General features: G+C 34.9%; 1 protein-coding gene across 1 annotated transcript; it reads left to right on the top strand.

Moving 5' to 3' along the window:
• Positions 1-1273: 1273 nt before the first annotated feature.
• Positions 1274-24276, top strand: LOC144858644 (cation-dependent mannose-6-phosphate receptor-like). The gene is made up of 6 exons (XM_078714740.1): positions 1274-1474; positions 4795-4952; positions 12152-12261; positions 13628-13758; positions 22999-23125; positions 23684-24276. The coding sequence occupies exons 1-6, from the start codon at positions 1335-1337 to the stop codon at positions 23807-23809; spliced, it is 792 nt and encodes a 263-aa protein (XP_078570866.1). The 5' UTR covers positions 1274-1334; the 3' UTR covers positions 23810-24276.
• Positions 24277-25548: the final 1272 nt, after the last annotated feature.

Raw genomic sequence — 25548 nt, 5'->3', positions numbered from 1 at the left:
ATGTTGTTGTCATAGGCCTATCATTTTATGTGATTTCCATCAACGTCATAACTTGCACATTTAATCAATTTTTAAAAAATGGCGGCCATTTTGAAATTCAAAATGTCAGAATACTAATGAATATAGGTTTATAATAATTATTATATAGCAGAGAACCCATATGAACTTAAAATATTATTCATAATGGGTGTTACTTTGTCCAATATGGTACATTTATTGGATATTTTACGTATTGGCGGCCATCTTGGATTTGACACCCTTAAGCTTTTTAAAAAAAATGGCAACATATTTTTTTCATTACTTTACATCCTAAAGACACTAAATCAGCTGGAATTTTGCTTTTAACAAAAAAATGACACGAAATTACATAGTGGCCTACATTATAGTGTAAATGCCTTTAAAATAATTTAAAGAATTTTGTTTGCGTGTACCCATTTAGACGGCGCGTGTTTTTTTCTCTTATACATTCACAATACATAAAATTATTTAATTAATACATAGGCATTTGCTTTTATATTTGACTCCATTTGCATTTATATCAAAACAGTGTTGTTCATATGAAAGAAAGATAAACTGTTACATTTAGGAGGCCTAGATAAAGTAAATATTGCTGTAATAAAGGTGATATTTTTTACCTCCACCAAGGAGGTAGGATCGAGTGTGTTTGTCTGTTTGATTGTTTGTTAGCAGGATTACTCAAAAAGTTATTGCAACATGGACCAAGATCTTTACCAAAATGAAAATACAGATAGATATATGGTTAAGGACCACTCCGGACCAGTGTCACAATTCTGGACCACTTTTTAGTATTATTTTCAGACCTGCTAGTGTTAAAAGAGACAATTTTCAAAAGTCGGTGAGCAGTCTTAAAGTAACAAGTAAACTGAAATTGCATTTTCTCGAGAAATACTCAAAAAACCTCATTTTTGTACAAGAGGCAAGATTTATAATTTGTGATTTGTAATTTTAAACCATAATTTGATTTAATGTATATGTTGTCTTGATCACGTACAACAAATCAACTTAGCCTTCATATGCAAATGAGCATATGTAAATTAACTATAAACCCATATTTTCACAATTTTTGTGGCAAACCCTATTTTTCATACCCAATGAACACATTGAAAGATCAAATACCATGTATAACATTAACATTTGCAGAAAAGCCAAGAAAGCAGAAAAGGCAAGAAACGCCGCGGCGTTCCATAGTTCCACACAAAAACACCTACAATTACACAACAATGCAATATATAGCTGGCCTCTGTCGCTCTATACTACGGGGTAATCATACTACGTACGTTGTTTTGTTGAGGTGAAGAGGAAGCAGTGAGATTATGTTTCGTTTGTTGTATGAATTTTGTGTAGTTTCTTCTGTTTTGATTGCACATGTGGTACACTCGCAATGTGTTTTTGATTCAGATGGTGAAAACCGCCTTAAAAGTACATTAAGCGATCTACAAGTCTACACTAAAGAGTGAGTCTGTACTACTAGGCCTAGGACTCCACTAGGAGGCCTAGGCCTACACTTACTAGCTAGGCCTACAATTTTTCGTACGCACCCCTTAAAATGGTTATCAGACGATCGGGACCACGGACAATCGGGACCAGAGACGATCGGGCCCAAAATTAAGCCCAAAAAAATTATTCGATTCAGTCAGATAAATATAAAAATATGTATTACTGAATCGGGACCAACTGGTAAGACGATCGGACACATTAAGACGATCGTGACCGAAAAATTTGGGCCCAATCGTCTGTTCCCCCTTAAAATTACTCAGAATCTTCATCCAACCTAGCCTAGTAGGCCTGCTCACGAGTTGTCTACAACATCCTGCAAGCATAAAATTGTAAAAAACTATTTTTAATCAATTAATATTATTAACATTAACACCCTTCAGCTTAGCTTTGCGAAAATCTATAGTAGGGCCCGGGTGTCACCACAAGTATGGTCCGAGGCCAAAATCAGTCCGCCACTGCCAAAATCAGTCCGCCACTGCCAAAATCGGTCCTGGTTTTTCTTCTGTCGATTTCGATTAAATTACTAGGCTATGATATTTTAAAAGTTGTTTATGGCTAGAAAAATATCCCAGGCATGATATATATAAGTAAGTTATATTGTCGGTTTTTTATCAAAAAACATGACTTAGGTGTTCAGTCAGATTTCAGCCTGCCACACACTCACATGAACGGGTATGGGATGCTGATATTGCCAGCTAAATTGTATTTGTGGCACGGACAAGCCAAACCAGTCACTTGTCGGTAACAAGGTGACAAAAATTTAAAAATATTTTCGATTAAATCTAACCTTTATGTAATCTAGAATCATACTGTGTAGTTATTTTTTTTTAATTTTTCAACTAAAACAAGTAAAAAAATATGATGTCGAAAACTTGGTCAATTTTTCACCTGTAGAATCATCTTTTCTAAAGCTTCGCATGCCGCCATTTTATAAGAGAAATCTGGCTTGTTTACTATGAATATAAAGCTAATTTAAAGAGGTGTATTCCTATTGGACAATGATTTCAGTTGTTCTTCATCCTAACCAATGATAACGACTTTTAGTGATATAAACAAAATATCCGGCGCTGTGATTCCAATTATGCTCACATGGCTTTAAATCTCTCGACTGCGCATGCTCAAAATGTCGTAGCTGTCAAAATTCTACCCACGTGTGCAGTGGTTCGGAGGAGGAAGCAGGACACAATGCGAGAGCTTTTTCATGTTACAAGAGTAATATAAAAACAAAATAATTCCGGAATTTTATTAACATCTGATAACTAGAACAATAATAAAACTGTGTTCTCCATATCCTCTTGTCCGTCTTCAGCCTTCCTGTTCAGCGAAGGCCACCGCGGCCCAGCAGCGCGTCAATAAATTTTGAACACATTTCTCCAAAACATAATCCAGAGAGTTCCAACACATATGTGTTTTAAATTTCACATAACTTTGTAAGAAAAGTTGAATTACAATAATGTTTTTACCATTATAAAACAGATAATTAGCTGCATAATAATATGATATTATCTCCAAATTAAATATTTGCGACATGCGACTGATCTGGCTTGTCCCTGCCACATTTTATGATTGAGGCCTTTTTTTCTTTCTCGGCCTAATCAATATTGGTATAATTATTTTATAATAATTGTATTAAATTGATTTATTGACTATCCATAAATCAGTAATAAATTAAATTGTTTTTAACATCATGGAGAAACGAAGATGTTATAACAAAAGAACAAAATGGATTAAAAACAGACATTGATGGGCCTATATTGTTGTACACAAAAAGCCTAACAATTATTGATTAGTTGCTATTAATAATGATAATTAAAAAATAGACTTCATTTATGATATTAAAATAACAAATAAAACCCCGTAATTTTCAATATAATGACTAATCATGGCATTTTTTTTATGATATACATTATGACTAATTTTGCGCACCATAAATTCTAAGACTGGACCATATTTAACTGCCAAAAACAGTCTTACTGGCAGGACCGATTTTATCCAGGCCAGACCAGTTGCAGAAGCTGATCATTAGGGAACCTCACAAAAATACAATTTGACAAAAAAATAAATAGAATTTCTAAAATTTAACAACATAATTAAACACAAAAATATTATAAAAAAACTTAATTCGTTTCGCAAGGAACATGTACAAAATATTTGTTATAGCCATATAATATGACCATAACAGCGTCCTCTATAGCTCGCCAAAATTCTTGATGTCCTGTAAGGCGTCCATACTTTTATTGGCAGGCCTAGCAAGGATTTTCACGAAGCTAAGCTGGCAATGGATTTCTGAAGGGTGCTCAATTCTTAATTGATTACAAATACTTATAAATAAAAAATTATCAATTTTTTTCAATTTTGTGCTTGCAGAATGTTATAGACAACTGGTGAGTAGGTTGGATGAAGTATTGAAACAATTTTGAGTAATTTTAAGGGGTGGGTACGAAACTGCATCAGCGCCGGCTAGCCTAGCTAGAGAGCGGATCCATCGCAAAGTCGCTCCAAAACAAAGTTGTCCCATCACAGTCGTCCCATTACCAAGTTGCTCCAACACAAAGTATAGTCCCCCAAATAAAAAGGGGGTTACACCTAAATGTTAAATAGTTTAAAATTCAAGTGTTATGCATGATTTGCGTAATGATATTGTTGCGCAATTTGAACACAGAATAGCAAGGAACGTGTAGGCATAAAAGGGGAAGCCCCGCTGTGTAGTCTCAGGTTGAACTACCTCGGCAACACTCTCACGAGAGGGAGCCCCACCGTAATTAGATACATGCCAACACTCCTGTTTTGGCCGGAAGACTCCCGTATTTTAGACTCCCGGACTAATATTCCGCTCCCGTTTTTTCCACATGTTCTCTCGGAATACAAAGATAACTGAATTTTGATGTATATGTGTTGTTTTCTCCATTAAAATACAACAAAAAGGCTTATACACACAAACAAATTTACAATATTTAGGCCGTCGTACGACAATCTACGGTCATAACTTTTAAAATTTGTTTATGAACCCAAAGATTCCCCTCACATATCTACCATGCGATGCCGCTTATGATGTCACACACTGCACTTCTTACATCTCTAAAATAGGTAGAGGGCGCTCTTAACCTAAACAAAACATCACCTTCCATTTTTTAACTTCAGATGTTGGCATGTATGTGAATGGTGAATCGTGACAAATTCAGTACGCGGAAATGATGGCATATACAGTACATTATTATTGTCAAACAAAATGTATTTTAATAAGTTTCATTTTGTTTTTAAATTTGTTCTTTCTAGGAATCCTATTGTTGTATCAGATAAAAACTACACCTATACCATAGGCATTTGCACATCCCCCGTGAAGGATAAACCATATCGTGGTGTCATTCAAAAAGGGAAGAATAATATTGAGCATAATTTAGGCTTTATCAATGAAAGTCACATTCAAGCGGGAAGTAAGTCAATATAATATTTGATATAACTAGTATGGCAACTATTAACATTTGACATTCTTATTTGATATTGATTTGGCGAAATATAATGTATTGTTTTGTACATAAATTAAAACATTAAAATTTAATTTCTACCGAGCGAAAAGCTAGGCCCTAATCAGCTGGAGCCTCATCAATGATCGTGTCTCTCATTGGAAGGAAATTCCTCATCAACCATGGTCATTGTGGATAAAATCACTAAATAGTACAGTAGTTTACAACATTTATTTTATTCAACTTATACTTGCTAAGTGAATCCTTTGGCCATTTATACCACGTTCTCATGTCTTGATACAAACTTTATTTTAGGGTCAAGTAGGGAAGCATAATTACATAGATCAATAAATAGATTAGGAAACTAAACTGCAGCATGGAAAAAATAAGTAAATAAATAAAATTATGTCCTGGTTGAGTTGTCTGGATTGAGATCGATTTCAAGCCAGGTGCGAGTCGATTGCACGTTGGGTCACACTACAAAAACATGGTGAGTCAAGCCAAGCTTGAGGCTATATTGTGATCGTAGCCAAAAACATAAGTTGGTCCATTAATTATGGAGTTTTCACAATTTGAGAACATATTAAAGGAGGTTCCGGGTTTAAAATGAATAGTAAAAAATGTAAAATATATTTGTTTGTCTCTTGAACGGTAAAAGTTTCAATTTATATAAGCGCCCGGTGAAGCAGAACGAAGGCTGTGAAATGAGGCCAGATTACAAGTGCAGCTACGGCGATATGACACTGTGTTACAGAATAGGAAATTCGTGAAATGGTCAATCTTCCGACGACTCGTTATCATTAACCATATCAATTACTTTTGTAAAATTATACTTTTCTGATGTAATTTTAGTCGGTCTTCCCATTTATAAAGTCAATTTTCTATGAAAATTCATCAAAACAGTGAAAAATTAGATATGTTTGCACTTTACGTTTGCCGATTTTCGCACTGACTTAGGGAAAGCCTTCAAAATCAATGAAGCGTAACGTATACATTCCTGCTGATCGAGCGAGGAGCGAGACGACGCGTCGATACACGTGGTCTCTGCCCATGCCTGGCATCGTCACGTGATAAGCAGATACAGTATACAATACCAAACTGGTCGGGTCGAGTATACCCCATCTATAATCACAACATGAACGATGTACAGTATTTGATTGAAGGTCGACTCGACCTACCGGAATGGTATAGATAATATAGCTCGAATGAGAGAGTTGGAATATTTGTAAACATTAATACTGTATTGCTAATTTTAACAAGTGTAGCCTATAGTAAAAGGCCTGGTAGTATCAATTCGCATAGGGTCTACTACACTAGCTAGCTCAATTTTTAACTGGGCCGGATCGGCTAGGTCTCCTTCCTACTACCTGGTCTACTTGCTTGATGCAGTATCCGCTTTTTTGGAGAGTAAACTAGGCCTATTTTAGGCCTACTTAGACGATCGGGACACCATACGTGCGGACGGCGATCGGACCTTGTTTTGCCTCAATATTTACAGCCGATTTTGTAGAATGTTTTAGGTTTAGATTGTTTAGGAGTTTGGTTGATAGGATGGGTTTGGAATCCACTGAGTTTTATTATTTATGGGCCAATCGTTTAGTAGTAGGCTAGCTAGGCCCATGATGGGCCCCATGTTTTAACGTAGCCATCGTGGCATGGAATCCCTAGTCAGAATGGCTCTCACCGGGCCATGAAAAAAATGATTTAGGCTAGGCATAGCCTAGTACGTGAAGCCAATAATACGAACTGTACTATTCGAGGTATAAAAATAGTATATAAATATAATTTATGACTCCGTAATCTGTACTAAATTTTGTATTTCATTAAATGTCAAATAAATATATGCTACTACTGTTATTATTACACTTTAGGCCTAGCTTAAAAAATCTACAAAAAATGTATTTCACAATGATCGGGTGGTCGTCGTTTGACAGGGGGAGAGAGATGTAAATTGGTGGACAAACACAACGTACATGACGTCGCGAGTTTGGAATCCACTGATGACGTGATTTTGTGAATATCTCATGAATATTAATGAGCTTCCCTAAGCTGCTGAAAAACAGACTTTCCATGAATTTACCCTTAAATGTATATGAAATTTTATTTTTTAAATTTCTCGTTATTACTTTTTCATTCTGACATGTCTATATTGTTATAATATTTTTTATTTAATAAATAAACGATATTTAAAAGCAATTTTAAACCCAGAATCCCCCTTTAAAGCCTTGACCACTGTATATAGTAGAAACATTCATTTAGTTACATTCCTAATTTTGTACACTCTAACCATGAGGCTGATTCACTGCGCTGGATTGAAAGAATGGTACATTAATTTACCTCCACCAAGGAGGTATGTAATCGATCGCGTGTGTTTGTTTGTTTGTCTGTTTGTTTGTTTGTTAGCAGGATTACTCAAAAAGTAATTACAAGATCTTTACCAAAATGAATATACAGATAGATATGTGGACCATTCCATTAAATTTTGGAACCATTTGGGACCATGGTCCCAATTCTGTACCACTTTTTAGTATACTTTTCAGACCTGCTAGTGTTAAAAGATAGGACAGAATTTATCAAAAGCCGGCGAGCAGTCTTAAAGTAACAAGTAAACTGAAATTGCATTTTTTCGAGAACTACTTGTCCAAAAAACTTCATTTTTGTACAAGAGGCAAGAGTTATAATTTGTGATTTGTAATTTTAAAACATAATTTGATTTATTGTGCACCTTTTTTGATGCGAGTAGTTTAAAAAACCTCTTTTCAAATTCACTCGTTTGATTTTCGTGTTGCTGTTCTATTGTTAACTGAAGCTATTGTTAATTGAAAGGCTTGTTAATGTTACATAACCATTACACCAAACTCGCATACACATGCTTGTAGTGAAATTAGCCTCAATCACAAACAGCATTAAGACACACACAAATATAATATATATATATTTTTTCCCGGAGAAATTATATGTAGGAGAATTTTACAGTAGGCGGAGGTATGCACTCTCGGAGTGGCTTTCTAGTTATGGGAGTGTTCAATATTTAAGAACCAACAGTATTAAAGATGTGCGTGCTTCAATCAATTGTTTTCTGTAGTGTAAAATATGCAGAAGATACATGATGTATCAGCAATATATATTTCCCCCCTAGAAAAATAATACAAATTCTTTATTAAGAAAAGTATATTGTTTGAAGGTTTAGCATCAAACAGATTAGACACAAGTACAGTAAAGCATGTCAATTTGTCATCCAAATTGTTTTGGTTTCTTTGGTAAAATTGAAAACTTTTGTTGCACGTTCATTTAGCCATATTGGCATACAGTATTGGTAGAATTATCTTCCAAACTACATTAAAAGAGGTCCCAAGTTCCCTGAAATTTGCAGGTTTTTTTTCCAATTTTTAATGCAGATCCCGACTCCCCGAAAATTGGTTATATTCGCCGGAAAATCTGGACAATTTAGGCCTGGCTAAGGCCTCCCAAAATGTCCATTATTTAAACAAAAGCATTTCTTAGGCCTTTGTTTCACGAATTAACAGCCATATATCAATAGAGTCGGGCGGTGAAAAAGGACTTTTTTTTACATGCAAATGTCAATGATTGAACACTTTAGTGGAGAAAAAGTCTACTTATTAACACTGGAAAGGTGTCTGACATTATCCATTGTTTATTAAGCCTGTTTTCCTGTCGATCGTTAAGTTGTGTTGAGTTGCGTTGAGTTGTAAAGTAAATCGTTATAGTTGAAAATAAAGTAACGATAAGGATGATCGAGCCGGACCACTAATATTTACCCATTTTTACACGACCGTTCATAGTTTCTTGGTTCTCTCGAGCGTTGCTGGGGGCACGCGGACGTGAAGTATTACAAAACCAAGGCCGGCCACGTGCAGCTGGGCCCGCGTGAAAATTGAAAAAGTTACGGGTTTTGATAATTCAACCCAGCCTAGGACATGCTTTCGTTGATATCTTAATCTAGGCTTGCACTGAAGACAAACAATACATTTAATTGGTTTAATATTATAATTTAATTTGACTTACACTTGTTGTTTTGAAATATCAGACCATAAAAGTGTACAAAAAAAAAAAATCTTTGCGTTGTAAAAATTCAAGAAAACCTATTTTTTTCTGGAGAGATATATGTACTAATTTAGATCAAAAAGGCATTTAAATTAATTAGCCTAGATGAGTTCCAATTGTCTGTCGAAGGTTTGCCTTTTAGCCAAGCTAGTACTAGGTCTAGCCTAGCTAGGCCTGTTAGGCTAGGCCTAGCCTAGGCATAATTTGTGTGTGGCAACACTCACGTTTGGCGATAAATAAACAAAAGTCATCTACTGGGACTCGAACTCACAAAGATTAGTCCACATCATTACGAGACTATGTTTTACATGCCGCGCCACGTAACTTGTTTGAAGAAATAATTCAACTAAACTATGCATACATAGCACCCTCATTTTGTTATTTGCCCTCTATAGATGCTCTACAGATAAATCTTAAAGCGATGAATTAGGAAAAATCAACACCGTCTACCGCTTCCAGTTATAACTATGAGCAACGTTAGATCAATCGTAAATAAAGTTGATGAAATTCGTGCCTGTGCGAAATTTCTAACCAACTTCTGGGAATCAAGTCTAGTTTGTTTTACGGAAACTTGGTTATCTTCAACGATTAATGATAACTCTGTATGTATTGATGGCTTTCATTTATTACGACTTGATCGAGATGCTACAGTGACTGGGAAAAGTAAAGGAGGAGGAATTTGTATGTTTGTGAATAATCATTGGTGCAATAACGTCAACATAAAGAAGACCTTATGTGATGTGAACATCGAACTTATGTGCATAGCTTTTCGACCGTTTTACTTGCCTAGGGAGTTTAATGAACTTTATGTTATTCTAGCATATATTCCCCCAGATGCGGACGTGAATAAAGCAGCTAAGATCGTTACCGAAACTGTACATGAAGTTTCAGATAAATCTCCTTATTCGCCTAAACTTATTATGGGTGATTTTAACCATTGTGATAAAGAACTGTCGAATTCTCTTCATAATTTCGTAAAATGCGTCAACAAACCAACCAGAGGAGATAACATTCTTGACCAGTGCTATAGTTCTGTAGCTAATTCTTATAAGTGCTACATCACTTCTGGAATCAGCAACTCTGATCATAATGTTATCCACCTTTTACCATCTTACAAGCAAAGGTTTATTAGTAAAAAACCTCTAAAGCATTCGGTGAAGATATGGGATGATGATGCTGTTCATGAACTTCGAGCATGTTTTGAGAACACAAAGACGAAATTAAATTAGAAATAAATGACGCTAAGTTTTAGTACAAAATAAAATTAGAAAATGTGTTTAAATCTAATAACCCACGTGACACTTGGAAATGTTTGTACAACATGACTGGTATGGATAAGAAAACTAGTAATATAATAATTTAAATGATTTAAATAAGTTTTATTCACGATTTGAGAATGATAATCAGTCCTTTAATGAGTTAATTGATTGTAATATAGAAGACCGCATTGTTATAGATATACAGGATGTTTACCAACAATTTCGAAAAGTGAACAAAAGAAAAGCAGGCGGACCTGATAATGTTAGTGCCCGGGTACTTGGTATGTGTGCTGAACAATTAGCGGTCCCCTTTACCCTATTGTTTCAACTATCTGCTGGAAATCGTCAACAATTATCCCTGTCCCTAAAAGAGCCCGCCCTAATCAATTAAATGACTTTCGCACTTACCCCTATTGTTATGAAGTGCTTTGAAAAGATTATTAGTAAACATCTTATTGCCCCTTTATCTCCGCTTCTTGACCCTTTGCAATTTGCTTTCCAACCACACAAGTGTGTAGATGATGCTGTTCTTACACATGTCCATTTGATTCAGAGTCATGTTGATAATTTGAAATGTTATGTTAGAGCAACTTTTGTAGATTTTTCCTCTCCATTTAATACATTGCAACCTAGCATTCTAATTAGGAAACTTAGTGATATGAACGTAAATCTTTATCTTATAACATGGATTAGTAGCTTTTTAAGTAATAGAGTACAACGTGTGTCAGTATCGGATAAACAGATAACTAATGTCGGATCCCCACAAGGTTGTGTTCTCTCGCCGTTATTATATGTTTTGTATACGAATGATTGTAGATCTACTCATCCGAACAATTATAGACGATACAGTCTTATTAGGTTTAATTGATAAGAATGATGAGACATTGTATAGAAACTCAGTGAATTCATTTATTACATGGTGTGTAGATAATCGTTTAGTTATTAACGAAAGTAAAACTAAAGAAATGATTTTTGATCAACTGGATTATATTCAGGTTAAAATCAATGAAGTTGAAGTTGATATTGATATTGTGTCCAAATATAAATATCTTGGAATGGTAATCGACAACAAGCTTAATTGGGGTGAACATTATAAAACGATCATGTCTAAGGGTAACTCTAGATTGTACTTTTTAAGAAAATTAAACTTGTTTAATGTTGACAACACAATATTAGGTCTATTTTATAAGTTATGAAAGATGAGAGTCATCCGCTCTATAGTGATTTTCAATGGTTGAGATCTGGAAGGCGTTTGAGGGCTACACATTGTAGAACAAAACGCTTCCTTAATTCTTTTATTCCGTACTCAATTAGACATTTTAATAACCGTTGTTAAGTTGTTGAATTTTGTTGCTATGTAATTTTTTGTATTAACCTTTTAACTTTGAGCAATTGTATGTCACATGAATTTCCGTATGGACAAATAAAATGAACTATAAAAAGACCTATTTTATTGCCAATGAATCATTAATTAGTAATTATCTGTATATTATTCTTCGCAAGGTAAGGTAAATGCAACGCCTTACTAGGCAGGCTTATTACATAAAGAAGGCCTAGCCTCCCGACCCAGTAGATATTCTATTTGTTGTTGGCTATGTAATATAACAGATATTGCCTTTTATATCGGTAAAATAGAAGATTTTACATCACCTCGGGAAATGATTTATGCTCTCAAGAATTATATTTCCCTCAGCTGGCGTATATAATATCAATCCCTCGGGGATGTCAAATCTTATATTTTACCTCTAAGCAGGCAATATCTGTATAGTATAGTTTTTAAAAGAAATACAAAAGACTATACATAACTGCATTTTAACTCAACAAAATTTCTTTTTTTTTTTATAGCTGACTGGATATTTTTAAGGTATAAAGGAGGAGATAGGTATAATAGTCACTGCAAAAACGAACATAGAGAGGCTCATATTATGATTATTTGTGATGAAAATCATATTCTGGTAGGTGTAAACTTGTATTTCTAAAATACACACAAGGCTATAATAACAATGTACAGGTGATTAAAGTACTGGTATAATCATGAATTACTGAAGTAAAAAGTATGGAAGAAATCAAAAAGCTAATCAGGGATGAGATTCCTCCGCAGATCTACAGAAGAAAAGCTATGTTAATCAGGGATGAGATTCCTCCGCAGATCTACAGAAGAAAAGCTATGTTAATCAGGGATGAGATTCCTCCGCAAATCTTTTTAAATATAAATGAGATTTTTTTTCGAGCAAACTATTGCGATTGTTGGTGGCGCTATTTACAGTGTATTAACACTGCGATCATTTTGTTTTTCGTAGATATTCAGTAACCGCGGACTGTTAAAATATTATATGAAACCGGCCACGAGGTTAATCGTTGACCTTTGTTGAGAACGTCTGTTTACCTTGTCGGTCAGTTGACCCTAGGCACTTTCGCACCACAATCTTCCGAACTTACCCAATATAAAAACATTCACCCGCTGTGCACCAATGACCGTGAAGTCTTATGCCCAGTTTTAGGTGCAAAATTTCAGTAGCGCCAGCCACATCCTGGTCCCCAGCCTATGTGGTTGGTAATTTCAGTAGCGCCAGCCACATCCTGGTCCCCAGCCTATGTGGTTGGTAATTTCAGTAGCGCCAGCCACATCCTGGTCCCCAGCCTATGTGGTTGGTAATTTCAGTAGCGCCAGCCACATCCTGGTCCCCAGCCTATGTGGTTGGTAATTTCAGTAGCGCCAGCCACATCCTGGTCCCCAGCCTATGTGGTTGGTAATTTCAGTAGCGCCAGCCACATCCTGGTCCCCAGCCTATGTGGTTGGTAATTTCAGTAGCGCCAGCCACATCCTGGTCCCCAGCCTATGTGGTTGGTAATTTCAGTAGCGCCAGCCACATCCTGGTCCCCAGCCTATGTGGTTGGTAATTTCAGTAGCGCCAGCCACATCCTGGTCCCCAGCCTATGTGGTTGGTAATTTCAGTAGCGCCAGCCACATCCTGGTCCCCAGCCTATGTGGTTGGTAATTTCAGTAGCGCCAGCCACATCCTGGTCCCCAGCCTATGTGGTTGGTAATTTCAGTAGCGCCAGCCACATCCTGGTCCCCAGCCTATGTGGTTGGTAATTTCAGTAGCGCCAGCCACATCCTGGTCCCCAGCCTATGTGGTTGGTAATTTCAGTAGCGCCAGCCACATCCTGGTCCCCAGCCTATGTGGTTGGTAATTTCAGTAGCGCCAGCCACATCCTGGTCCCCAGCCTATGTGGTTTTCTCGGTCTCATCCCTGGTTAATAATGTAGTAATTAAAGTTCACATAATAATTGTTTAATGATGATTGAATCATTTTACAGGGGAGCTCATCAATTTTGGAAGAAAACAAAAATCGAACAGAAGATTGTTATTATTTATTTGAGATTACTAGTAGTGTTGCTTGCTCAAATATCAACTCAAGATTAAGTACTGGAACAATTCTTATCATTTTGTAAGTATTTAACTTTCAATAACATTATAGTGTTGGGAAAGCCCAGGGAGGTTCTTTTTTCCCAAAAAGAGGCTCTTCCCCCTCCATTATGAAGATTACCCTCGGGTGTCCCCCCCCCCCCCCCCTGTTGAACCCACAAATGTGGAAACAACCACAAATGTGAAAACGCATCGCCCACAAATGTAAAAACAGCCACATACACTATGTGAAAACACATCACCTACAAATGTGAAAACAGGTCCCACAAATGTGATAACACCCACAAATGTGAAAAAAAAAAATTGAAATTGTGATACATAAGCTTTATGAGTTAATGTAGGTCTATTGATATACATTATATTCCCGTTTTTTTAAAACCTCACAATAATGCAATGTCACATGTTTACTTGGTTTGGCAGTTGATAAATGGCTGTTAATTCGTGCAACAAAGGCTAATAAATGCTTTTGTTTAAATACTGAGCGTCATTATAAACAGTGCCAGGAGTGTTAATTGTGAAATAACATGCTTTGGGAAAATGTTATTTAATTTCAGTTATCTTAGATGAAAATTCTCTAGACTAGGCCTACTGTAGCTAGCCTAAGCCTAAATCTTCCAGATTTTTAGGTAAAATAACCAATTTTTCGGGGAGGCGGGATGATGATGCATTAAAAATCGGGAAAAGCCGAATATTTTTGGGAACTTGGGACTTCTGATTTTAACAAACACATTGGAGTATCCTTTTGCACATGAAAACGCAACATGCAGTTGGCCATGAGAGAATACAGGTACTGGAATGCATTCCTAGTTTATCAAATGTTTGACCTTGGGACTTATTTATATAGTCATCGAATATGCAAGTCTGACCAGAAATTGTATTCTCTGTAGCGTGAATGGAAGGTTCGGGTCTGATGGGGCAAGTTTCACTCGGGAATTAATAATCTTTGTGTAATGCTTCCTGTGAAGATTTCAGCATCTTTTATGATTATGGTTTGTGATTGCTCTGTAAAACGAAGGAGAAAAACCTTTCCTCCAAATGGGACATGTGTTTCTGTGATGTCTTATAACATTTTATCAATTGCTCTAAGAGCATTACTTGGGATCATGGAAGCTTCGTCATGTAGTTAGCATGTTTTGATGTTGGAGAAATGTTGCAGGTGCTGGTGTCTAAAACTGGAACAGGGAGTTTGAAAAGATTGTGGAAAGTTCTTTCTCCAGTGAGAAGTGTTGCAGCAATTCCTGTCCATGCAGATGATGCAACTTTAATAGATTTACTTCGATAATAAGTAATAGTGTGTTGCATACCATTGTTTTGCCACTGCCGTCATTTAAAAAGTAACATCGAGTAAATAGTATAGGATCTTCAAAAAGTGAATTCAGATCTTGTTTCAATTGCTTAACTACGATGTGTTGGTATGAAGTAAGAGGAGATGGAGACAGTATCATTCGATGTCTTTCGGATTGACGGAATACATGCGACCAATAGTTGTTTCAGCACCTTGTTTTCTTGGCTGCCATTTTTGTATAGATTTGTTAAAGACATGGTTTGGAATTTGATGATAGCACAGGTTGGTGGGTTGCTGTGAGTTAAATTGTTGATTTATTTATTCTTTTAACAGGATTGCATTTTCAGTAACGTTAGTACTGCTTTTCAAAATGGTCCAGTTACAAGGTTTAAAAGTAAAGAAAAGTTATAATAACATCTAAACATTGGGAAAAATAAATTGATTTCCTATAGGAAACAGTTAACATACAGGGGTCATTATTACATTTGTATTCTACTTGAAATGGGCCATTATTTTCCCCTATTGGGAAGATTGAGGGAATTGTATATTGCTTTTCTGCTTGATAAATTCTTGTTCAATTGACATTTAAAATAAGATATTGTACGATAAATACGAACTATAAGTTCACTCACTCTACACCTTGTGTATAGGCAACGTACATGTCGCAACTCATCGTGAGGTGGTGGTTTCAGAGGGATGTCCATGATTGAATACACAGTACAGTATGTATTGTAAAACACGTGCACAGGCCTGGACGATAAATAGCTGGCCCTTATTAATTTTCTATATATTTTTTTTATGCCCGGTGGCACATTGTAAAATAATATCTTAGAATTCCAGAAAATGATGTGCTGTTTTTGACGATCTGCATTTTTGTATCCTTGGGTATAAGCCCACCCCCCAAACTTGACATGATTTCATGTTCAAAGGGGTGGGTGGTCTTATACCCGCATCAGTACGGTATATACAGAAAAATTAAAACATACATAATTTTAAAGATATATAGAGAAAGTTAAAAACAAATTTCTTTTGATGTCAGCTGCTCTCTTAATTTGCTGCTGTGTGCTCAAAATGATGAGTAGATGACAATGTGGTAGACCTTGCTATTGAAACTCTATCACAGGGATAATGGGCAACAGGTTTTTCACATAGATGTTGTTGAAACACTCTGGCCACAATATCTGGTCGATCTTGTGCTTGTTGGCCTCTGAGCAGGGTATTTTAGACATCTTGGCATTTGGGATTGCATGTAAAAGTAAGAAATAGGTCCGGTTTCCCACATTTGGCAACGATGGTCATATCATCTTGATAATTTTGTTGCATAGCGTGTGGTGATTCTTCAAAGGAAGATGGGGTAAATGTTCAATGACATGCAGGCCTTGTATTTTGGGATTGGTCTCAAGTTTTTCGTTCATTTGAGGGGCATTAAGGCCAACTTGGAAGGCACCAAAGCCATTAATTGTTTTTGAAAAATGTTTTTTGATAAACTTCCCAACACAACCAATAAGTCCACATTACAGAAATGTTACAACCAAAAAAAATAGGCCTTGTACTAAGTACTGGTCTCAGTCGTTATAACACTTTGTTACGCAGTCTTTTGTTTCTTGGCTTATGTCATATAGTGGTCATGTCACGTGTCTCATTGCATTAGGCCCTTTATGCATGCCTCAGCTCTAGAAAGTACCTGTTATTAATTAGTTATCCGCTTGGTAGAGCGAATAACTCCTTGTTATTGTATGGGATCAATATTTTTTTTCTGTATTATTAGTTATCCGCTTAGTAGCGGATAACTGCTTGTAATCGTCCTGTTACTTTTTTTTTTTTTTTTTCTTATTTCTTTCTCCCCCATTTTTGTGTCTCACGTATCTCAAAAACTTGTAAACATAACATTTCATAACTTTGTCAACATATGGGCATTTACGTGAAGCACCTCCTATTTTTGAATGACGTCAGAGTTGCGCAAAGTCACTTACGTGCGATTTTATGATTTTTTATGATTGATCATAGGCTAAAAACCAAGAATAATTTTGTTTTGACACTTTGTGAAAATTTAAGTCATATCAAAGGCAAACTTTTTGTGGATTAAAAATGCCATGTTTTACAAGACGTTACGCGCGCACGCGCATTTCTCCTCTATTTTTGTGTCTCGCTTATATAAAAAATGTGTAAACATAACATACTATTGTGAATGACGTCAGAAATGCGTAACGTGACTTGCGCGTGATTTTATGAATTTCCCGTATTTAACATAGATTGAAAACCATATAACAATTTAAGTTGAAACTTAGCAAAAGTTTAATTTATATCTTGCGCTAACTTTTTGTGCACTAAAAATGGCATGTTTTACACGAAGTTACGCACGCATGCGCATTTAAAATTCAAAATGTGCAAAATTAATTTCTAATCAACTTTCTACGCTGATCATGACATTTTGAGCATGTCAAAAATTCCCATGCGCGCAAACAATTTTACATGCGTGGTCCGCACGTAGCGCTAAAAACATCTTTTTTTGCGTGAATTATGTTTTTCCAGCCTTTTATAGTGATTTTATCAAATTTTAAAACAATTTAGACTTAAAATTACGTCATACGAGCACGTCGAATTGTACAATTTGTGCGTGTTTTTAATGAAAAAATTCAAAAATTCGTCAAAATTATGCCTTTTTTTAAACAATCATAGATTCTAAACTACGAGGTAAACTTTTTTTTACTTGCATATTTTGAAAGGTGATAAGTTGTAGATATCGGATCATTAATCAATATGGCTAACCGGACATTGTGACGTCATCGTATGGCCACACGAATGTAAAATATATGATTTTTGTCTCTTTCGTTATTGCTCATCACATTAAATGAGCGCATCATGCTTATCTGTATTCCTTTTTCTCCAAGATTTTAATATTGTCTAGGTCAATCAAATATCTTATGCATGAGTTAAAAATATTTAATTTTTATGACATCATCATGCCTAAAAATTTAAATTACGTGTATACAGATTATACTGTGTACTTTAAAATGTATATACTATATGACACAAAATAGACAGAATTTAGCACTAACAACATATCATATTCTTCAGTTCAGGTTATAATGCCATAATCTTTTTCTGTGTGCAACATTTCAACGTATGACGTGCACATGGCGTTTGTCGAGCGGATAACTAACTCGTCAAAGTGACGAGTTTCATATCTAGTTCTTGTTTCCTTCCTTCCTTTTTGTGAGTCGCGTTTCTCTAAAATGTGTAAACATAACATTTCATAACTTTGACAACATATGGGCATTTACGTGAAGTTGTGCACCTCCTATTTTTGAATGACGTCATAGTTGCGCAACGTGACTTACGCGCAATTTTATGAATTTCAATGATTGATCATAGATTAAAAACCAAAAGTCATTTAGTATTGACACTTTGACAAAATTTAAGTCATATCAGGGGCAAACTTTCTACGGATTAAAAATGGCATGTTTCACAAGAAGTTACGCGCGCACGCGCATTTAAAATTTCAAAATGCGCAAAATTAATTTCTAATCAACTTTTTATGCGTTTCTTGTCCTTTTAAGCATGTCAAAAATTCCCACGGGCGCGCAATTTTTTACGCACGCGGTACGCACGTAGCGTTAAAAACATATTTTTTTCTCTTGAATTATATTTTTCAAGCCTTTCCTAGTAATTTTGAAAACAATTTAGACCTTTTCCAGTTTAAATAACGCCATACGAACACGTTGAATTAGACAATTCGTGCGCGTTTTTTATGAAAAAGCTTAAAAAATCGTCAAAATTATGTCTTTTTTTAAACAGTCATAGTTTCTAAAGTAAACCGTGAACCGTTTATTTTTATTACAAAATCTAGAAGTTGATGAGTTGTAGATATCGGATCATGCATCGATAAGGCTAAAAAAACATTGTGACGTCATCGTATGGCCACACGAATGTAAAATACAGGATTTTTGTCTCTTTCGTTATTGCTCATCACATTCAATGGAGCGCATCATGCTTATCTGTATTCCTTTTTCTCCTACATTTATATATTGTGTAGGTCAATCAACTTTCTTTAGCATGAGATAAAAATATTTTAATTTTTATGACGTCATCATGCCTAAAAATTTTAATTACGTGGGTCATTAATTTCATCTTTACAGTAAAATTTAATCTGTAATAGCTCGTAAGAATAAAATGTGATAATCACGATTAAAACGTTTTCTGGAAGCTATTGGATTGTAGATACGAATTCATGTAAACATTTTGCCAATCGGATGTTGTGACGTCATCATATGGCCAGTTGAATAAAAAAAGTTGTATTTTCATATTTTGCGTAATAGTTCATCATATTTAAAAGGGTGCGCATCTATATTTTACGTATTCACATTTCTTCTACACGTTAATATGTTGTTCCCGAGATAATTTCCTTCTGAAATTGCTATCTAAGTGTTTCATTTTGATACTGTTGCCATGTTAAAAATTGGAATAAATGGCGGGTCCCGTAATTTCACCTATTCTACACTGTATGTAATATGTCATACAGATTATACTGTTTGCATATGACACAAAATTGACAGAATTCAGCACTAACAGCATATCATATTCTTCAGTAGTGTCATAATGCCATAATCTTTATCTGTGTGCAATATTCCAACGTATGACGTGCACGTGGTGTTTGTCGTGGTGCGGATAACTAACTCGTCAAAGTGACGAGTTTCATGTCTAGTCTATTTTTAGATTGGTTGTGGGTGATATTTTTAAGCGTCACAGATAAGGTTTTAAGCGTCACGGCCGACCGTAAAGCGTCACGGTAGAGAACCCAAGCGTCACGGTACCGTGTCGCTTAAAGGCCTGGAGAGAACACTGGATTATTGTGATTCAGAGAGGTTAATATTGCGGGTGAAGTTTTTGGTTTTTGATTGGTATATTCGTTTTTTTCACACCTGTTCTGTTACCGTGCCAGCAAATCAAACATCAACGTTTTGGTGGGTGTAGTATGTATAGATGAAGTTTCAGATACTATATTTGATTTGAAATTTACCTATCTAAAAACAAGTATATTAAAGCAGTTTTTATAGATGTAAAAACACAATTTCAATATATATTTAATATGAAAGATAGGATCTTGCTAACGCAATACAATAGCTGTTATCACAATTCGATCAAAGATCCCTCCAAGTATAATGTCATAAACCACACATAATAATAAAGACATAAGTTACTTTTTTTTTTACTTTTTCATTATAAATCATGCGTATACTATAATCTATACACTAAGATGAGAAATAAAAGTTAACAAACAATACTGATATAAAAAGTAAATCTAAGTAAAGTAACGATACACCACTGCAACGTTTATATTTTTTGTAATTATTAATACAAACGTTGAGAATCAACTGTCAGTAATAAAGTTTATTTGTATATTGTGCGTTTATATCTAACAGTAGGGCCTACCTACACTCAGAGTAATAAGTTTATTTGTATATGTGTTTATATATCTAACAGTACCCACACTCACAGTAAGAAAATTGCGACCAAAAATGGTTAATACGTATTTACAGTATTGTCCAAGTATTGCAATACTATATAGATTTATTCCCCAAGGGCCCATGAATTCACCTACAGGTACTTGTACTACACTAAATAATTATATTGGAATGTTCCATTCATCGCAAGTCAATACATTTGTATAAACGTATATTAAATCTATCAAAATAGTATTTTTTATGATGCTGTTTATAACTAGTTTTCAATTATTAAAAACAATTATCATAAAAGGAGATAGGTACCGTATATCTTCTAATAGTATCCCACACTCTAATAGTAACCCCCCTTCTAATAGTAACCCACCTTATACAGTAAGTCAATCTATAACTAGAAAGCCACTCCCGAGAGTGCATACCTCCGCCTACTGTAAAATTCTCCTACATAAGATTTCTCCGGTAAAAAAATATATATATATATTTGTTGGTGTCTTAATGCTGTTTGTGATTTAGGCTAATTTCACTACAAGCATGTGTATGCGAGTTTGGTGTAATGGTTATGTAACAAGCCTTTCAATTAACAATAGCTTTAGTTGACTAACAATAGAACAGAAACGCGAAAATCAAACGAGTGAATTTGAAAAGAAATAGGTTTTTTAAACTACTCGCATCAAAAAACGTGCACATTAAATCAAATTATGTTTTAAAATTACAAATCACAAATTATAACTCTTGCCTCTTGTACAAAAATAAGTTTTTTGGACAAGTAGTTCTCGAGAAAATGCAATTTCAGTTTACTTATTACTTTAAGACTGCTCGCCGGCTTTTGAAAAATTCTGTCCTATCTTTTAACACTAGCAGGTCTGAAAAGTATACTAAAAAGTGGTCCAGAATTGGGACCATGGTCCCAAATGGTCCCAATTTAATGGAATGGTCCTTGACCACATATCTATCTGTATATTCATTTTGGTAAAGATCTTGTAATTACTTTTTGAGTAATCCTGCTGACAAACAAACAAACACACGCTACCGATTACATATACCTCCTTGGCGGAGGTAAATAATAACCCATGGGGGTTACTATTAGAGTCACAAAAACTATTGACAAAATGATTGGTCTTTGGTTTATGATGTAGCCATATTTTGAAAATAAGGAGATAATGCATGTTGATCTCGGGAGTGGGTGAAGATTGAGTGTTTTTGAGTTTATAAAATAAAATAAAAACCAAATTTGTTTTTTCATACTGTTTTATTATTTTGCTATGAGTTGCTGACCGAAAAAGTTGGGGGATGGGTTATTTTCAGGTGCCTAATTTAAGATTAGTACTTAGTAACCCACTACTCTAATAGTAACTCCCCTTCTAATAGTAACCCACCCTAAAAAACAATCAAAGAATAATAACCCAGGGTTACAATTAGAAGATTTACGGTAAATTGTTGAACCTAAATTCGTTTTAATTGTCAATAACTAATCTAACTCAATTTAATTAGTAAACAGGGTTACATCAGGTGGTTAAAATCAGTACCGAAAGTACGAACCAACTTTATATACCACCGAGTAAACATTCTAGAAGTAAGTGCGATTTACCGAATTTTGCCCTTGCGGAAATTTATATATAGATGTGAAGATATGATTACATGGTGCGTAATTTTTTATTGAGCACCATGAAAAGATAACCACATCAATTCCTAGACATAAGGAATATACTCTGCAATGAACCAACTTTATATACCACCGAGTAAACATTCTAGAAGTAACGTCTGATTTACCGAATTTTTACCTTACATAATTCATTTTAATTGTCAATAACTAATTATCAAACTCAATTTAATTAGTAAACAGGGTTACATCAGTACCGAAAGTACGAAAACGTGATTTTGTTAAATCGTGCATAGACCGCATCATTTTTTATTGTGCACCATGAAGAGATAACCACATCAATTCCTGGCCATAAGGAATATACTCCAACTTTATATAAACATTCTAGAAGTAACGTGCGATTTACCGAATTTTGCCCTTGGGTAAAAAATAAATTATATATTATTTATTTTTTATATTTAGGCCTAATCAGTTATTTCCCATGTGACGGTTAAGTAATGAATAGCGTTGTGAGCCTTAAATAAATGGAGCCCATCAGATCATGTGAACACAGGCAGTGCAAAATATTTGCGACCGGACTGGTGGTGTTTTAAAATCACGGGCAGTATATGGAATCCATGAGATCACAAGATCACCGGCGGTGACAATTTTTTTCAGCCGGACATGTGGCGTTTAAAAATCATGGGCAGTATAATGGAGTCCATCAGATCATGTGGTTGCGGGATGGCAGTGCAAAATATTTGCCGCCGAACAAGAGTCCTTTTTTCACAGGCAGTGTATGGGTCACAGGCCATCAGATCACAGGCCAACAAGTGCATACTTCATATCATGTTTTTTACCAGTAGTTAATAATTACAAAAAATGTTGCGATATACAGTATAATTACAGTATAAGTTTTTTGTTGTTATTTAACAGATTTATCTGCATTTGTTTTGTGTATTTGAGCGGTGGATTTATATATCAGAGGTTCTTCATTGGAGCCAAAGGATCAGAGCAATTTCCAAACATATCCTTCTGGAAAGATTTTGGCAATTTGGTAGCAGTAAGTAGTTTCAATCAATAACCACTTCTTTTTTTGGAAATGTGAATATAATAAAATTTAAAAAAAAATGTCATCCCCTAAAGTTCGAGGCTTCAATCCTACAGTAGTTCCAGGGTACAATCCTGACCTACAGTAGTTCCAGACTTCAATCCTGACCTAGTGCCAGGATTCATGATGATTATGTGCTTATATATTAAGTTCATGAGTTACAACCTTAAGGTCAGGATTGAACCCTGGAACTACTGTAGGTCAGGATTGAACCCTGGACTTTTGGATTGGAAGGCAAGCATGTAAACACAAAGCTACAGTTCCACTACGTTTATTTGATAGTGTAGTGTTTTCATGAACCAGTAGTTAAACTACTCGCAACATTGCACAATTTTCATGTAGGCAGGCCTAGGCCTAAACGATTAGACCCTTGTTGGAGGTTGTGTGGAAATAGAGAAGACAGATTATCTACTGTAGGCATATTAATTACTTTGATAATACTCTCCTACTTCTTTTATACTAATCTACTAGACAGTGTTACTCCAGGTAAACGTTTCCATTTTCTTTCAGGATGGATGCGACCTAGCCTTTCGATCGCACCCGAAAAATGAATCAAGGTCATACAAGGGTATTGGAGATGACCAATTAGGACTTGATGAAGATGAAGAGCAAGATGATCATTTACTACCAATGTGAAAGCATTATCATCTCTTCAAGAATGATGTTTAATTTCTTCTTTTAATTTTAAACAGTTGAACATTTTATTAGTCCATTATATTTTTATTAATTATGAATAATTTTTAGCACAATTCATTTGGGCACTGTGCATTGTTCTTAGAAATTTAAGCATATCTTACTTCTATATGGTAAATAAAGATAATAAAGATATATAAAATTGTCCCCTGAACAATTTAGTGATTAACCTTCAATAAAAATACAAGATGGCTATTCAAATTCAAAATCAAATACTTCTTCTCAATTTTTTATGGCATGTTTACAATTCTGTATAATTCATCTTATTTTATTACTTGGTTGTATATTTGTTATTTCCATAAATGTTTTTATGTCAGCACCTTATGCATTGTTAACATTAATGATTCTAGAGAAAACTTTATTTCAATTGAATAAACTGGCTTAATTTTGTACATTGAATTAGGATATTACATGGTTCTTTAAATCCTTTTCACTTGGTCTCTCACAACCAAAAATATATTACAAATAAATCAAAGGCATTACATGGCTTTTGAGGAAAGAAAACAGATTTGATAAACAAACCTTACTATCTAGCAATTACACTCACCCCATTCATTTCAAACTTTTTATTACACAAAAGAAAGGTGGCAGAATTTGAATGAATTTCAGTTTATCAAGATTAAATAAGTACATTTTTTCCATCATTTTAATTTAACAAGCTCTAAACTAAAAAATTGCTTTTTGGCCTCTCTGGACTTAAAAGATGCATATTTAATATCAGTTCATCATTCATTTAGGAAATACCTTCGCTTTTCTGGAAGGACGAGAAATAGCAATTTAAGGCCAGTTCCAAGGATCTTTACTAAAATTCCCATTTCCATTCTAAAAGTATTGGTCACTAAATTGTAGCATATATTGACGATACACTCATCAATGCAGAAATGCAAAATAACACAGAGCTTTGTCAGATACTGTAGAGATGCTACAATAGTTAGGTTTGTTTTGTAATTTGTCCTACTAAAATTGAATTTCTTGGGTTTGTCAATCTACACCGCCTCATGACAATTACACTAATTTAGCATACAATTGAAATTACTGAATTTTCCATGACGTAAAATAACATTTGACAATTTGCATGTTATAATAGAAAAATAGACTATCGTTACCATGGGGCAGAGTGAGAATTTACATTATAGAGAATTAGAGAGAAAATATTAAATAACCAGTAAAGGCGTTTTTGAAGCTAAATTCCAGGTTGGACACTGACTAAATAGAATTACTCATATTGGAGGACACCTTATTGGTAATATGGGAAGCACTACATCAAAAAATGATGAATGAGCCAAAAAACTATGATGATGTATTCAACGTAACATATTGGTACCTGCTGTGCACTTACCTGGACCACAGAATATCGTGGCAGATAAAAATTCAGACCAATTTGAAGACGAGTTACTGTAGAGTGGAAACTTGATCTGGAAATAATTTTATAGAAACTAAATTCTTTACAAGGAAACACTGATAATGGTTTGTTTACTTCTTGCTTCAATACACAATTACCAAAATAGTCTTAATACCCTGATCCAGGGTCAATAGAAGTGGATACCTTTACTGAATTGGAAGGATCTGAACTATCCTAAAATGTAGGTTATATTATGAGGCCATTTAATCAGTTTTCATACAGTTCTGTGCTAAAATTGTCAGATGTGCTCGTATCTCTTATATAAAACCCACTATACTAC

This window comes from Antedon bifida, chromosome 2 (assembly GCF_963402885.1).
Source record: "Antedon bifida chromosome 2, ecAntBifi1.1, whole genome shotgun sequence".
Taxonomy (NCBI): Eukaryota; Metazoa; Echinodermata; class Crinoidea; order Comatulida; family Antedonidae; genus Antedon; species Antedon bifida.
The sequence above is the reverse complement of the archived record's forward strand: the minus strand, read 5'-3'. Positions and strand labels throughout refer to the sequence as shown.

What these genes read in the sequence shown, in the direction of transcription:
- LOC144858644 (XM_078714740.1), top strand. Translation starts at nt 1,335, where the DNA reads ATGTTTCGTTTGTTGTATGAATTTTGTGTAGTTTCTTCTGTTTTGATT. An exon ending in AAGTCACATTCAAGCGGGAA is followed by an intron (nt 4,953 to 12,151) that starts GTAAGTCAATAT and finishes TTTTTTTTATAG; the next exon opens with CTGACTGGATATTTTTAAGG. An exon ending in GTGATGAAAATCATATTCTG is followed by an intron (nt 12,262 to 13,627) that starts GTAGGTGTAAAC and finishes ATCATTTTACAG; the next exon opens with GGGAGCTCATCAATTTTGGA.